The 16,913-nt window shown below is 45.5% G+C and overlaps 1 protein-coding gene across 1 annotated transcript in view; it reads left to right on the top strand.

Annotated features, from left to right (window-relative positions):
- Positions 1 to 16,913, top strand: part of XPR1 (xenotropic and polytropic retrovirus receptor 1) — a 174,376-nt gene that overhangs the window by 107,664 nt on the left and 49,799 nt on the right. The window contains exons 8-10 of the mRNA XM_060232604.1: positions 11,914 to 12,101; positions 13,902 to 14,081; positions 16,335 to 16,491. Of these exons, the coding sequence (XP_060088587.1) occupies positions 11,914 to 12,101; positions 13,902 to 14,081; positions 16,335 to 16,491 (525 nt within the window). The remainder of the gene's footprint in view (positions 1 to 11,913; positions 12,102 to 13,901; positions 14,082 to 16,334; positions 16,492 to 16,913) is intronic.

Genomic DNA, 16,913 nt, shown 5'->3' with positions numbered 1-16,913 from the left:
CTGCTCTGCAACCTCCCAGGAAGAGAAGTCAGGGAAGTGTTTAGGGAGAGAGGACTGCGTTTTTCTTCTGTTTTATTTGTGCCCTGCTGGTCCCCGGTATTAGTTTCCCTTGTAGGGTGCTTTATCCAAGTAATATACGTGTTCCCTGTTTATAGTGTAAATAGTTTGAATAAATTCTTATATTTTTGGAGTTGTGCTCTGACCATTTAGTCACCTCCGCTCTGCACATTCCCAAAGTAGAAAAAGGAACCCTGGGAAGAGAAAGGAGAGGCCTGTTTTGAGTTGCCAACTCTCCAGGGCCACCCCAAAGATTGGAGATTTCACTTCCAAACAAGGAGATCCAGCCAGAGGGGTCTCACTGCCCCTCTAAGGTGGCAGTGATAATTCGGTGAGTGGTGGCAGCAAACCGAGGAAAGGTTACACCCACCAGGGGGTGGGGTAGGGCGGGCAGCGGGACTTGCAAGCCACAGACAGCTGCACGGGTGCAAGGACTGTGGGCAGGTGCCTGTTCCGCCACAACTATGATGTACACTGCCTTGAGCCTTGCCCTGGCAGGGCGAGGGCGGTCTAAAATCTGAATAAATAAATAATGCAATGATATGCATGATGTGGGTAATGCTCAGCAGCTCAGGAGCCACATGTGGCTCTTTTGAGTACTGTTTCCCAGTATGCCACCATGTACCAGGCCAGTAAGGAAAGGCCTTTGACTGGTGGGTCTTGTGGTTGGAGAGGTAGTTCCCACTGTGAAACATCCACCACTGTGGGGACTGGGGGGAACAGGTAAGCTGGAAGCCTCCCTAAACTGCATGCCTCATGCATGAGATGGAAGCATAGCCCATCCTCCCCTACCCTTCTCTGCAGTCTCTCTGCTCTTATCCCATCACCCAGGCAGCTGCTGGGAGGCCAACACACAGAGAAGTGAGTAAGACCATCAGAGCAGCCACCCAGGAAAATAGCAAACTGGTCGCAGTGGGGTGACGGTGTTTATAGGGTTCTTTCTCCATGGTCAACTTGCTGTCCTTTAGGAGTCTTGGTAGTCTTACACCCTTGCCTGAGATGCTGTACCTTGTGTTAGGGAGAGAGTGGAAGGGCAGATAAGGAAGCCCTTCCCCTAACTCCAGACAAAGAAGAACTTGCTAAGGTTTGACAGTGGTGGGGAGAGACAACCATGTGTGCTAAAACGTAATCTGGTAATTTAAAACTATTTATTTATTTACTTACTTTCTTACTTACTTTAGATTTCTATCCTGCCCTCTCCGCAAGTGGACTGAGGGCAGCTTTTTTTTATATAGACGGGGTCATTATACTACTATGTTTAATATTGATAGTTATATATATCTCATGTGTTTTTGGTGGTATGGCACATGCTACATGTGGCTCTTTTGGTTGATGGTAATTGTAAATGTGGCTTTCCACAAACCGCAGTGTGAGTACCACTGGCATAGTTACTCCAGTCTAAGCTTGTCGTTTTGTAACCTACCTGCCTTTCCAGGTGCTGATTCCCTCTCCCCCCGCCCAACAAACTTTTAAATCCTTTCCCCAAATTATTCTTCGGGGACCCTCATCTCCTGGAGCAGTATTTCTTAGGGCATTTTGGGGTACAGCAGGACAGGAGAGGCAGAAATGATGCACCTCCATGGGTGAAAACTCTTTGAATTTTAAAGAGGGTCTAATCCATTAACCTCAAAGGATTCAGACTAGAACAGTACTGGACATATTTTGCATAGAAAGTTGTTAAAAGAGTACCTTAGGTTTTTGTAGGGTACATAGCAGCTTGCGGTGCTTTATATATAATATAGTCTGTTTTGTATATAATTTAATCAGTGTCACATAGACATGACAGTTTTGTTTTAAAAATTGTTTCAGCTTAGCATGATCTAGCATGACTGCACTTGTGTTCTAAGTGTGTTCTGCTCAAGAGAACATGTTATTCATTTCATTTGTATCCTGTGTTTCTTCTCAATGGAGACCCCAAGTAGTTCATGCCATTCTCCTTTCTTCCATTTTATCCTCGCAGCAATTCTGTTAGGTAAATCAAACTAAGAATATGTGGCTGGCCCAAGGTCACCCAGTGAGTTTCCATAGCGAAACAGGGACTCGAACTCGGGTCTCCCAGTTCTCAGTGCAGCACGCTAACCGTTATGCAACATATTGCATCCTTCTCAATTACTAGAGTATTTTCATTCAGAGTTACCCTTTTGTAATTTTTTGTTCCCATGTTTAAGAGTGGCCTTTTAAAATCTGTGTTCACAGAGATCTTTTCGGATTATGTTGTTTGCATATTTGTGAGCTCCGGGTGTCCTTAGGACCATCTGTATGTTTGTGTTCATTTGCTAATGTTCCGAAAGGAGCAGAAACAGAAATGTTCAGAATGGGGGAGATGGTAGCCAAGTAAGACTTGTGCTTAACACAGTTGACATTTTCAGACTTGCACACCAAAAACTGTGTGTGATTTGTGAATGTTGGAGAGAAATCAGGAACTGATAATATTTCCAGTTTTCCAAATAAACTAAATAAAATGGGGGGGAAACCCCCTACTTGTATATGGTTTTGGGTGTACTTGGTGTGCAGTAGTTCTTAGAATGCTCTGAATATTAGTCTGATTGTAAGCTCGTTTTGAAAGTATGTATGTATTTATTTACTTCACTAATCTCCCACCTTTCTCCTCAATGGGGATTCAGTGGGGGGGCTTAAATAATTCCATTTTATCCTCACAGCAACCTTGTGATGTAGGTTAGGCTAAAAGAATGTGACTGGCCTAAGGTCACCCAGCAAGTTTCTGTGGCAGAAGTGCATATTTGAACCTGGGTCTCCCAAATCTTAGTCCAACACTAACTCTAGTTCTGTGCCACACTGGTTCCCCAGATTCCAATACAATTTACTCCCGGTTGTGTGTCTTGAAAAATAAATACAAAGAAACTTCCTCAGCAGGTTTACTAAACAAAGATTTCTTCTTTTTAAAAATCTTACATTCATGTCACCTGGGAGCTTGCACTTTTTCAATTGTACATTCATTTTGCTTCTTTTTCATATCATCCCAAACAATCGGGTGAATGGTTGCATCTTTCTCATCACATTCCTAAATGTTTGCTTCTGTTTACTCCAGATTAATGAACTGTTAGATCAGTAAAGGGAGGATTAAGTTCAGGCTGCTCCAGTCACCAAGAGCCAGTTTGGTGTGGCAATTAAGTGCATGGACTCTTATCCGGGAGAACCAGGTTTGATTCCCCACTCCTCTGCATGCTCCTGCTGAAGTGACCTTGAGTCAGTCTCCAGTTCTCACAGAGCTGTTCCTCTCAAGAGCAGTTTCTGTCAGAGCTCTCTCACAGGGTGTCTGCTGTGGGGAGGGGAAGGAGATTGTAAGCCGCTTTGAGATTCCTTTGGGTAGTGAAGGGTGGAGTATAAATCCAATCTCCTCCTCCTCCTCTGCAATATTGGCTTTAGAAGCTCCGGAGAGAAAAAGATAAGGGTGGGAGAGATTTCTGCATCTCCTCATCCTTTCAGTGGTGCTGTAAAATTTGAAGGGGAAACACCCAGGTTTCTTACCTTCACCTTTCCAAATCACTATTAAGAAGTATCAGGGTGAGGAAACCAAGCTCTAGAGGCTTCTGTGGGTGGGAGAAGATATTCTTGGGATCTGTACTTACAAAGATGTAATGGATGGCTGCTTTCAGCAGCGGCTTGGCATTCCCCAGTACCCTCATTTCCACTCAACCAAAAGCCGCTGCAGTGTTGGCTGGCTGTGTGTGTGTTAAGCATCTAATTTTCAGCACATCAGTTCCTTTTAGGAAGCACTCTGTGCAAGCCCATATGCTCAGCTGGGGCTGGACTGCACCAACACACCTCTCTCCTGAAAGCAATCTTGTAGAGGTGGCAACGTGGAATTTAATGGCAAGGCTGTGTGTAGCTGGATTTATATATTGTGAGATGACAGCTCTTTAGACTAATGTTGGGATTGCTTAGCAGTTTAATGCCAATCTACTGCAGGAGGACCCAGGGAAAGGAGGAAGCAGACTGAATCAGAGGGTGATTGCAAGAATAATCCATTTGCATTCTGCAGGAGACTTAATAATAAGAATAAGAATTGCAGATTTATACCCCGCCCTTCTCTCTGAATTAGAGACTCAGAGCGGCTCACCATCTCCTTTATCTTCTCCCCTAACAACAGACACCCCGTGAGGTGGGTGGGGCTGAGAGGGCTCTCACAGCAGCTGCCCTTTCAAGGACAACCTCTGCCAGAGCTATGGCTGACCCAAGGCCATTCCAGCAGCTGCAAGTGGAGGAGTGGGGAATCAAACCTGGTTCTCCCAGATAAGAGTCCACACACTTAACCACTGCACTAAACTGGCTCTCAATAATGGTCTTCGTAATTTGTTCCTGGAGGAGGAACAGTACAACCTGCCTGGCAAATCAAAAGCGGCTTGAGGAACAAAATTCAAAGTCATGTTAACACCTTAGAAACTAGTAAGATTTTCAGGATATAAGTTTATACTCCAGAAATCTTGTTGGTCTTTAACCTGCTGCTGAATTCGAATCTTGTTCTTCTACTACAGACTTAACATGACTACCCACCTGAACAAATGATGGGTTTTTAAAAAAAAATTATGGCTTCTGGAAACTGTCAGGAGTAAACGCTGTTGCTTTGGTCTAGAGCAGGGGTAGCCAAACTTGCTTAATGTAAGAGCCAGGAAGGAAGGCAAATAAACGGGAGAGGGAGAGAGGTGGAAAGAAAGCAACTTTAACTTTAAATGCATTCTCAAAGCTGGCCAATGGGGTGGTGGAGGCCTTGAGAGCCACACAATTTTTGTGAAAGAGCCATATGTGGCTCCCTTGTCTAGAGTTTTGAAGGAGGAGACTGTTCTGCACTTGCCACCTTGCAGCTCCCAGAACCGACTGAACTGGTTGCTAACAGGGCCAAAATCCTTACACTGTCCTGGCAACAGCCTTTGTTTCGTTTTGCAGCCTGGAAACTGATACAGCATGAGGAGCTGTGTGGGCTTGCTGTGTGCTGTTAATGCCAGAAGATTCTGAGCCTGCAAGCCCTGTGATTCGTCTCACATTTGTGCTAGTGTTGATATGACTAGCTTGCTCCACAATACTCGAAGCAGCTCCACATCTGTTTGCTGGAGCAGATGTACAAATTTTGGGTCTCTGGATCACTCATGCCCGAGAACCCCAGAGTGTAGAGCTGCCCAAGTCTGGCCTCATCCCTCCTTGCCTCTGCTGCCTCTCTAACTATTCATCTGCAGCTTGCGGGTGGCCCTGTCCAAGCCAGGATTTTTTTTTCCCCTTAGGAAACATCCCCCAGTATCATGGCCAAGGCTTGATAATTGCAGTAATCTGAAGCGACAGGTGCATTGGAAGAATGCCGGCACCTGGCTTGGAAAGCAAATTGTGAGCTGGCGCATCCCGTGGCATCGCACTGAAATGCTGAATGTAAATGTATGCCCGTGCTTCTACTGAGCTGAAGTGAGGATGCTTCTACTAATTACTGGTTTAATCTGAGCCAGGACTAATATGGGTTGTTTCAGCTGATTGCAGTTCTCCCAAGATTTTAGGTAGGCTGTGCTGCCTGTGCTGTTAATTTATTGTTACAAAGGGAGGTCCCACAGACTGAACTTGGACCTCCTTTCTGAATGCAAGATTTTTGCTCTGTCATTATGCACTGGCTCCTTGCCTTCAGACTCAGGGCTTTTTTTGTAGCAGGAACTTCTTTGCCTATTAGGCCAATCCTCCAAGGGCTTACAGGGCTCTTCTTACAGAGCCTACTGTAAGCTCTTGGAAGATTGACCACATTGGGGGGGGTGTAGTCTAATAGGCAAAGGAGTTCCTGCTCCCCCCCAAAAAAATGCCCTGTTCAGACTATTAAGGTGACCAATTCATGACGACCCCATGAAGGTTTTCAAGGCAAGAGATGAGCAGAGGTGGGTTGCCATTGCCTTCCTCTGCATAGTAGCCCCAATCTTTCTTGGTTGTCTCCCATCCAATCATCAACCTTGCTTAGCTTCCAAGCTCTGAGGAGGTTGGGCTAGTTTTAGGCTATTAGGGATGGTACTCTGTTCATAAGATTATTAGAAATGTTTTGTACAGAACATGGTGCCTTGCAGTCTTCTTGCTGGCACTCTTTCTTTCGAGAGCCAGTTTGGTGTAGTGGTTGTGGGATGAACCGGGTTTGATTCCCCACTCCTCCACATAGACCTGCTGATGTGACCTTGGGTCAGCCACAAGTTCTCCCAAGGCTAGTTCTGTTCAAGAGCAGTTCTGGGTGAGCTCTTCCAGCCCCACCTACCTACCAGGGTGTCTTTTGTTGGGAGGGGAAGGGAAAGAAGATTGTAAGCCTCTCTCCTTTGGCTAGCGAAGGGCAGGGTATAAATTGAATCTCCTCCTCCTCCTCTTCTTCTTTGGAGGGCTTGGGGTGATCATGTTTATGGCTCTCATCAGCCCAGTGAAATGGATTAGTCTGAAAGAGAATCACTTGCCATGACATACTACATATCACATGACTCCTGGCTCTCGTGTCTATGGAAACGTGCCTCAGTCTAATGAGCAAACCAACCCTGAGGGCCAAACTGGACATGACAATGGCAGATCAAACAATTTCCTGCTCTGCTTTTAAGCTTTAAATTGCAGCCATTCGAGATCCTGATTTGTAGCGGGGCTACAGCATAGGAGAGTCAGGATTTAGTCCGCTCCTTCCAAACTGTTCTCATGATCTCTGCTGTCCTTGGGAGAAGAGGGAGGCTATGTGTCTTCAGGGCTCATTTTGTACTGAGACACAGATGCAGACTTCTAGGAGCAACATGACATTTAATATTTCAGGTGACCTTGGGTGAACTTCTCTTTCTGACATGGGGCGACTGAGAAAATTATACCTCAGCCTTAGTCCTCGATGTCTGTCACCCTTGCAGTGTAAGGTTCACCAAAATCGACTTCGCTTCCTCTAGGAGTGCCAGCACTTGCATGTAGAGCTATGCAGGAAACTCAACTCAAGTTCTTTTTTCTAACATACGATGGTCCCTGTTACGTCATTAAATGAAGCTCTTGGATTTTAAATCTCTTCCCTCTAGACTCTGTTCTTATCAGGGCTTTTTTTTTTTTTTGGAGCAGGAACCCTTTGCATATTAGGCCACACACCCCTGATGTAGCCAATCCTCCAAGAGCTTACAAGGCTGTTATTGCAGGGCCCAATGTAAGCTATTGGAGGATTGGCTACATCAGGGGTGTGTGCAAATGCAAAGGAGTTCCTGCTACAAAAAAGCCCTGGTTCTTATCCTTCTTCACTCTCATAATTGACCAACACTTAATTCTGCTATTTTCTTCTATGCTAATTCTCAGGTTCCATCTTCTGTTTCAATTCCATTTTCCCTGGATCTTTCTCTCTGACACCCACGCCAGTTTTTATTTGAAACTGGTTTTCATGCAGCGTTTGAAAAAGCTTCTGAACTCTGTCTTTCTTTCCCCTTTCTTTTGTGTGTCTTCCCCCTTAATCGTCTCATCAACTTACACTAGGCTTGTGGGCAGAGCTTATCATTTTAACAGTTATTATACAGTGCCTAAAGCAGGAGGCACTTTAGCATAGTCAATAACGATAGTAATAAAATACTGTTCAATAGCTAAAAGAAAAATGGAGGCTGGTAATAGGAAGGAAACCTTTGTTGAATCCTTTGTATTTAAAATTGCTTAGGATTTAGGCTGTAAATTTCAGTTTTTCAGCATAATTGCAGGAAACTTCTGCTTCTTTGCTTGGTTATCACTCTAGGGTAGATTTTTCTTCTTCCATTATCCTCCTTTAGAGGATGGGGATCCTTCTTATTGCTCCACGAGCTTTTATCATTCTTGAAAGTCTTCATTTGTAACTTGGGGGGGGGGGGGGAAGAGTGAGAGGTTTGCTAATTAGCTGAATTAATTAATGTCATTTAGATTTCCCATAGCTGGGGTGAATTGTTCCTTGCAGCATTTTAATGTTATCTTTTCCAGTTACAAAATGTAAAATGGCTGCCACTATAACTGTTCGTCTATAATTTTTAGCTTTATAGTGCCAAGCTCTATAAGCTACGAGCTCTTGAAGAACAAATGGGAATGATTCCAGGCACGAAAATTGGAAAGATAAGGGCTGTTCAGAATATTGAATCTGAAAATCTGAGCGTGGTGGTGATTAGGGGTCCCAAATCCCCCGGTAGGCCTGGAGACCCCCGATTTGGAGCCTCCTCCCCCCGCTGGCCATAAAAGGGAAAGCGGGGGGAGGGGAGGAGGCGAACGGCAGCCCTTCGCACCCAGCCCCGATCGCAGCAGCCAGAGCTCTTCCGTTTTCTCAGGCTGCTTCCCGCCCCGAGTCAGCTGGCCGGTGAAGGGAGGGGAGCCCACTGAAGCCCTGAGTTTTATGGGCCGCTCTTGCTGTGGGGCCTTCCCTGTGTTAGGGGCAGCTCACACACACCGAGAGCCAACACAGGCTTTCCACTCTGCTCTGGGATCGAGTTTCATGTTACTCACTTTTATTTTAACTTTAGCTGAACTCCTGGAAAATTTCTCTCTTTAAAGCCTCCCCCTCTCCCTTGCGAACACCGAAAGGGGCATTCGCAAAAGCCCACTGCGGGAGAGACCCCTGAAATAAAAAAGGTGCTGAACAGCAGGCGAGTTTATTTCTCAGCCAAACGCGCCTCCTCCTCCTTGCAACAGGGCCGAGCTTTGCAACCCCCTTTTCCCGCCCTCCCCGGGGTGTGTGGGTTGAGGGCGGCGGCAGGCTCTTGCGGCTGCTGGGCAGGTTTGGAGACTCGGGGTTTAAATGTCCATTTGCTTGGGGGGAGGCGGGGGGGGGGTTTGAGGGAAGCCTGCACTCAGCAAGGATTAAAATACTCTGGGGGGTGAGGGCTGTGGGCTCTGGCCCCCTCCCAGTAGTTCAACAGCTATGTGCTTTCTGGAAGGGGTGTTGGTTGTGTGTGTGTGGGCCAGCCTTTGCTTCATTCTGGTCGGGGCTGCCAGCTTGCTCTCCGGGCTTTTCTTTTTTTCTTTTTAAATTGACTTTGCCTCCCATTCAGGACTGGGGGGGAATGCTCTTAGGCTGCTGCAGTCGCCCAGCTTACTTGGGGGAAAGTGGAGCCGTCTGCATTCAAGCTCTCTCTGGCTCTTTAAAAATTTTTTTAACTGGCTTTGCCTCCTGGGGCGGATCAATGATCGGCGGCGGGGGAGGGCCGGGGGCACGCTAAATGCCCTGGCTTCACCTGTTTGAGGGTGGGGGAGGAAGGATGCTCTCAGGCTGCTGCCTTGCCCTCTTAATCCACGCTCGCAGGGTGGAGGAGGGGGGACAAATGTCCTGGCTTTCGCCTCTCTGGGGAAGGCAATGGCAAACCACCCCGTAAAAAGAAAAACCTTGTTAAAGCAACGTCACTCTAGAGTCGGAAATGACTGGTGCTTGCACAGGGGACCTTTCCTTTCCTTTTGCCTCTCATTTGAGAAGGGAGGGGGGAAGGATGATCTCAGTTTGCTGCCACTAGGCAGCTTGATTGGGTGAGAGTGGAGCCATCTGCATCCATGCTGGTGTGTGTGTGAAATGCCTGGGCTTTACCTTCCATTTGGAGCTGGGGGGATAAGGATGCTCTCAGGTCCCTTGCCACTGCTATGTCCCTTGCCTCAGCTGCCTTCCTGGGACAGCCTAGACCTGTGATTGTCATTCCAGCCCCCATGAAGAGAGGGAGTGTTTTGCTTTAGAAAGCAAGGGGGGGGAGCAAAATGTCTACTGGGCACTCTATTATTCCCTATGGAGAACGATTCCCATAGGGAATAATGGGGAATTGATCTGCGGGTATTGGGGGCTCTGAGGGGGCTATTTTTTGAGGTAGAGGCACCAAATTTTTAGTATAGCATCTAGTGCCTCTCCCCAAAATACCCCCGAAGTTTCAAAACGATTGGACCAGAGGGTCCAATTCTATGAGCCCCAAAAGATGGTGCCCCTATCCTTCATTATTTTCTATGGAAGAAAGGCATTTAAAAAGGTGTGCTGTCCCTTTAAATGTGATGGCCAGAACTCCCTTGGAGTTCAATTATGCTTGTCATACCCTTGTTCCTGGCTCCACCCCAATGTCTCCTGGCTCCACCCCCAAAGTCTCCTGGCTCCGCCCCCAAAGTCCCCAGATTTTTCTTGAATTGGACTTGGCAACCCTAGTGGTGATTAGAAATTAGTCGGTACTACAGAAGTTCTGGGCACATTTCAACACTTTCTTAATAATACTGCTCCCTGGACGGGATTACATATTGCCCTGACTTTGTCCAAAGTTCATTGTATGCCTAATGGTTCATTCCCTGATTTCTGTATACTCCGTTTCTGCCAGTTGAATAGAAAGCCTTGTATTGAGAGATCTTGATTTAGTGGCAGATCGGTAGTGACCCATTCGCGTACACAAACCGGCACTGGATATTGCATTAAGCAAGCGGTGAGCTTTGTGACCTCACCTGTGCCTTAAGTCACACCTGTCAGTGTACTGAAATTTCATCTGTATAAATGTATTCCTAGGGCAGGCTATACAAAACCTTTTAAAAACGAAGGCATTTCGCTCAAGGTAGCACAACCCACTACAAGTGTGCTCCCCCCATCTCACTTGCTGCTGTAAGGTTTTTTTTTAAATAATTTTTATGTGAGATCTGAGGACCTTTCTCTTGCTCCAAAAATCAGTGACTGGGATATTGCATTTTTCTTAGCTGCCATATGGCAGTGGTTTCTCACTTCAATAAAGTGACAATTAATCAGGAGTTGTTTAGTAGAAAAATAGGTGGTGGAGTTCATTAGCATAACTCATTAACATATGCTGCCCCCCCCCCCCCACCAGCCAAAAGCAACCCCTTGCAAGAAAGGAGAGCCCCGGGCAATCGAGGCCTGCTTGGGCTGGCTGGAGATCCAGCGAGCCCAAGCAAGCCTCACTCACCTGGGGCTCTGCTGGGCCGCCCCCTCCCCCAGTCAAAAGGCTAGCAAGCCACCCGCCACCCAAAATCACATATGAAGTGGAGAAGGGGTGACGTGGGCTTCTCCAGGGGTTAATGAGGGCTGCTGGGAGTGTGGCAAAGCCCCTGGTGACTACCTGACTGCCCGCTCTCCTAATCCAGGGATTGTTATGCAGCTGCACCTGCTATTCAATGGACAAGGTAGGTGGGGAGGAGGAGGGGGGGACCCTCAGAAAAGGTCAGGAGCTGGGCTCCTGTGAGCTCCTGCTGAATTCAAGGCCTGCAGTTAGCCCAGATAATACCACAGTTATGAATTAGAAGTGTGGTTTGTATGATTGCTGAAGTACCGCAAGCACCTATTGCCCAGTGCAAGTGCCACCAACAGTGGTTAGTGACACTGAGGCTGTGAGCTTGAAAGCAAGATTTGGGTTGCAGGGTCAGGGAGGCCCACATTGCATTGTATGTGTAAGGGGTAGGGGGGTGGAGGTACAAATGTCAAGATCCTCGTTGGATCACTGTAAATACACATGGGGGGGGGGGTGGGTATGATTATCATTTTCACAAGTCCCATTTGTGTTGAGCTGATTTCATATAAATCTAACTTCTTGTGTCAGGCAAGAATATCCCGTAGCAAGTCTGTCATGGAATATGAATGGACATTATGGATTGCTGGTCTCTGAAGCTGAATCTTCTAATTTAGCAGATCCCAATTTCCTTATTTTCTTTTTCAATCCCCATGACCATTGCTTAGTCCTCAACCTTTTACAAATGTATTCTGCTTCTTCACTGTTTTGCAAATTGCATCTAGGGTGTCAGCTTCTAATAGCTTAATTGAGTGGCATCGTGCTCAAGCTGGTATTAATGTGTTCAGTGGGTAGGAGGAGGGGTCCTCCTTGTTGCAGAGACGTAGCCAGTCATCCTTCTACTGTGAGTGGCCCTTCTTACGAGTGGCTGATGTCTTGAACTTACTCTCTCTCCTAGGCGTGTTTAGGGCGAATTTACCAAACGTGTGGCCACTCATAAGAATCTATCGAGGTGGTTTTCTCCTGATAGAATTCCTCTTTCTCCTTGGCATAAACACCTACGGCTGGAGGCAGGCTGGAGTGAATCATGTCCTCATCTTTGAACTCAATCCTCGCAGTAACTTGTCCCACCAGCATCTTTTTGAGGTAAGCCATACAATGGGCAGGTTGGGGTGGTAGAAGTCTTAATCAGATTTCCTTAGATAGGAAATCTCAATCTTGGGCAAGGAACAATGACTTCCAATGTCCGTCTGGTGTGATCATAGTGGTGCAGCTGTATTATCTTCAGAATAGATGTAGAAGTATGTGAGATGCCAAGATTCACAAGAGGTCTCATCGGGAAGAATGGAAAAGCAGCTGATTCCTAAGTTTAAAGGGACAGAGCAAGGTTTGATTACAAATTCGAACAACACTTACGTCTGCGAAGCCAGTAGCTGAAAGCTTTTAACATCCAGACAATAATGCATTATCCAGCAGGGGGCTGAAGAAAACCCGCTGCCTCTTGTCTGCATGAGGGAGTTGTGCATTTTAATTTGCAGGCTTCCCTTTTCGAAGTTAATTGTATCTGAATTCCCTGTTATGTCAAGAACGGATAGGTTTGAGAGTAAATGTCCCCGGAGAAGTAGAGGGATGCTCACCCAGGTGTGACATGATGCTCTCTCCACTACAGGTTCATTTGCAACATCAAAGGCTGTTGGATAACATAGCTGTTGCTTGGACCTGCATTGTATTATATTAAATTTACGCTAGTTCAATTCCCCACCATTTTGAATTGACAGTTTTTCAGAGTCTTTAATGATTGTTCTGGCAGATGTCTATGTTAATCACACAGAAATGAGAACGAAGGACCAGAAATATTTAGAGAGTGAGGAAACTTGGTTTTCTGGGGATTTTGTCTGCGTTCTGAAATAGAATAAAAGGGCACTTTAAAGAGCAAGCAATAGGAAATAGCATCTGCCAGAATAACAAAAAAGAAATGCTTTTTAAGCAGTGCTTTGAGAAGTATTACTACAACTAATTCATGCAGCTGCAGCACTTTAGATCCAAGAAGTAATAATATCAGTGATCTTATCAATGCTTTCGCATTTTGTTGGACAGAAGCAGCTGTCTTAGGCCTTGATACTGGGAAAACATCAGCTGTTATAGTATACAGAGGAATCTTCAGGTACTTGATGGAGGCGTGCAGTCAGGGAGTCTGACAAGGGCTTTGCTCATGCCATATGGTGGCAAGGCTAGTTTATTGTAACCTTGGACTGCTCTTGGTTCCCACTTGGCTCAGATTCCTTCATCAAAGAAACAGGACGATCCATGATACCAGCTTTGTCTAGTTTGACCCCAAGGTATACTTAAGTATCTTTTAGGGTGCAGCAGCTTGTAGCCAGTTTGGTGTAGTGGTTAAGTGCTTGGACTCTTGCCTGGGAGAACCAGGTTTGATTCCCCACTCCTCCACTTGCAGCTGCTGGAATGGCCTTGGGTCAGCCATAGCTATCTCAGAGCTGTCTTTGAAAGGGCAGCTTCTGGGAGAGCTCTCTCAACCCCACCTACCTCACAGGATGTCTGTTGTGTGTGGGTGGGGGGGGGGAGAGGTAAAGGAGATTATAAGCTGCTCTGAGATTTGGAGTATAGGGTGGGGAATAAATCCAATATCTACCTTCTTAATGAGCACTGGAATACAGTTAAGGCATTTGTATAAATTTCATAAGAATACCAAGCAGAACCTTTTTACGTGCTAAGTTAAGATATATTACACTTTGTGTTCTTAGAGTAGTAAAGCACATAGAAATTGGATTTTTTAAAAATAGTACAATCGTGTGCAGAGTTACTCCAGTTGAAGCTCGTTGAAATCAATACATTTAGACTGAAATAACTGTATAGTTGCCATTTTGTGGGTATGTTATATATAGAATTGAATCGTGTGTGTGTGTTTTCCCCCTTCTGTCCTCTTAGATTGCTGGATTCCTTGGGACATTGTGGTGCCTGAGCCTACTGGCATGTATATATGGTACAACCACCCCTATTTTAATGCAGGTGAACCCACTTATCCTGTATGGATTCATGTTGCTGTTTCTCATTAATCCCACCAAAACCCTCTACTACAAGTCCCGTTTTTGGCTGCTCAAACTTTTGGTAAGTGGAGAAATTGATCAAAGCACACAAACTTCTGGCTGCATTGAAGAGTAATACAGATCGCAAATGAATCTCGGTGCACAGCATGGGTGGGTGGTTGCATCTCAGCAAGCAGTTTGCCCAGAAATGCTTGTTATTAATGGTGATTAATAATCCACACTGTGGGTGCGTCAGTGAGCAAAGGCAAGTTGACAGGATACTCTTGAGATGACTCTAAGAGGCAAAAGAAACAATAGCAAGCTCTTAAGCGAGCAAAATCATTAAAATGCCTAAGGATAAAACAGCCTATCCAGTCATTGCTGAAATAGGCATAGTTCCAGCTCCCAGCTGATTCATCTGCACTATTAAATTTTTTTTTCCCTGAATGGCTTGTAAGTAACTCTTCAATGGGAAATGTCAAAGGTTTTTTGTACTGTTAATTACTCAGTGTGTATTCACACTTATCCCCTACTATACGCCTTCTGATGAAAGAAACAGGACCCCTAAAATCTTCCGTCATAGAGATCACAGAATATTTCTCAGTCAATTTAAAGTTCATTTGATTTCAGTATTACTTAACTCTTACTTTGCACATAATAGGTAATGCATTTAGAAATGCTGTTTACCCTTTTGTCATTAACCATATTCATTTTATTTGTTTTGTCTGTGATTTGGCTCTGAATATGATAAACCGGCCCCTAAAGGCATACAGCCTTACAGGGAAATATTTCTTAACCTTATGGAAGACTGTATTAGAGCCAAGCTGTATGTGTTCTAGGACTCGCAATCCAAACATATCTAAGACATAGTGTGGGAATGTGTCTTTTTTTCCTGTTCTTAAAAGTACCCTGGGGACAGAGCATTTCTAGTTGGTGAAACAGTTCAGGAGGAACACTTCGCACACACATTGTTCCCAAACCCTGCAACCTGAGTCCAAATCACACATCCCACAGCTATTTTTTAGGGCCAGATTACATGTCTGAGGGTCCCAGCATGGAACTCCAGTGTCACATGTAATTATGACCATTAATTATTATGCAGTTTGTGCATAAAAGAGCTCCCTGTTTCTCTATAAAACAGATTAATTCCACAAAGTAACAGTTAGATGTTCCTCATGTGAAATAGCTGGAGCTGCTGGAAATCTGTTGCCCTGGAATCTGAAGCCTGGAATCAGCTGCCCAAAACCTTATTTTACAGCCTCTGCCTCACTTAGAAATTAAGGAAGTGCAAAGGTCAATACTGCTCTAAACATAATGCTTCCGAGTAGTTAATCCCGGCACTATCCTTTTAGCATCTAAATGTTAGTTGTTGCAACTAACTAGCCAGGAAGATCTGTAATCCAAGGTAAATGGAGCATGCAATGGTCTAAGCTGAAAGACAGGGAGTTGATTCCAGGCCTGGAGGGGAAATGGGCTGGGATTGAGAAGTGTCTGTTTACTAGAGGCTCAGATTTCTTCTAGCTCTCATGGCTGCAAAAGAGGTTTGAGCCCTGAGAAAAAATATCCCCATTGGTGGTCTTGGGTACCTGGAAAGTTTCCTACAACTGGTGTAGCTTGGATAAAGCATACAAGTGCTTTACCATCCATATGTCATCTACGCTTGTACAGATGCTATAAAACAAGTGGGTGGTGGTAAGATTCCTTCTGTGAAGCTGGTGGCAAAACTCACACGGAATTTTATTTGAGTGGCTGACATTTTCATAGAAGAGAGCCAGTTTGGTGTAGTGGTTAAGTGTGCGGACTCTTATCTGGGGGAACCGGGTTTGATTCCCCACTCCTCCACTTGCACCTGCTGGAATGGCCTTGGGTCAGCCATAGCTCTGGCAGAGGTTGTCCTTGAAAGGGCAGCTGCTGTGAGAGCCCTCTCCAGCCCCACCCACCTCACAGGGTGTCTGTTGTGGGGGAGGAAGGTAAAGGAGATTGTAAGCCGCTCTGAGACTCTTCGGAGTGGAGGGCGGGATATAAATCCAATATCTTCTTCTTCTTCTTCTTCTTCTTAGAATTGAAGCTAGCTCCCCAAACAAGGCTCTTTGACTGTTGGCTTTACCTAAAAACAGTTTTTTTTGTAATCTGTCTATTTATTAAAAAAAGGAACTTTCCCAAGCACTGTGAGAAACCCAAGAGTTAGGCTGATCAGAAATGCAGAATAAACTGGCATGCTGAGCAGTGAATGCTGTGTAAACTGGAGAGTGGGACCATTTCAGTCCTGCAGTTCTTGTGTTAAGGAGCTTATTTTGTTGCAGTTCTTGTGTTAAGAGTTTCTATTTTATTGCAGTTCCGGGTGTTCACAGCCCCTTTCCATAAGGTGGGCTTTGCGGATTTCTGGCTGGCAGATCAGCTCAACAGTCTGGCCGTGATCCTGATGGACCTGGAATACATGATCTGTTTTTACAGCTTTGAGTTCAACTGGGGGCAAACATGGGCAGAGCCAGGTACGGCAGTTTGTGGCGAATGAATATAGTCAGCACCATGTGTGGTCACGTTTGCGCTGTGCATATTGGAAGGTGCTTGCTTGTCAAAAAGAGTTCCGGCTTTTTTGACCAATGGAAAGCCAGAATGCATTGGCCAGGCATTTAACATACAGCCGCTGGTTGTGCCATATTTTTATTCATTTATTTACAGTGCCTGTTAACAGCTTTGAAGCTAGGGTTTCCAGGTCCCTCCTAACAACCAGGAGGGGTGGGGAGACCCAGGTGATGTTAACCGGTGAAGTGACCGCCTCACTTCCAGCATGCGCCAGAAGTGACATCATTATGTGAAGACATTGGGGCAATACTCTGGTATGCGGACAAAAACTCTTATGGTAAAAATGCCTTCTACCATAGCTTTTTTGCCTAAATACCAGAGCGTTGCT

This window comes from Heteronotia binoei, chromosome 2, assembly GCF_032191835.1.
Source record: "Heteronotia binoei isolate CCM8104 ecotype False Entrance Well chromosome 2, APGP_CSIRO_Hbin_v1, whole genome shotgun sequence".
In the NCBI taxonomy this organism is placed as follows: Eukaryota; Metazoa; Chordata; class Lepidosauria; order Squamata; family Gekkonidae; genus Heteronotia; species Heteronotia binoei.
Note: the sequence above shows the minus strand (reverse complement) of the source record. Positions and strands in the feature narration are given on the sequence as shown.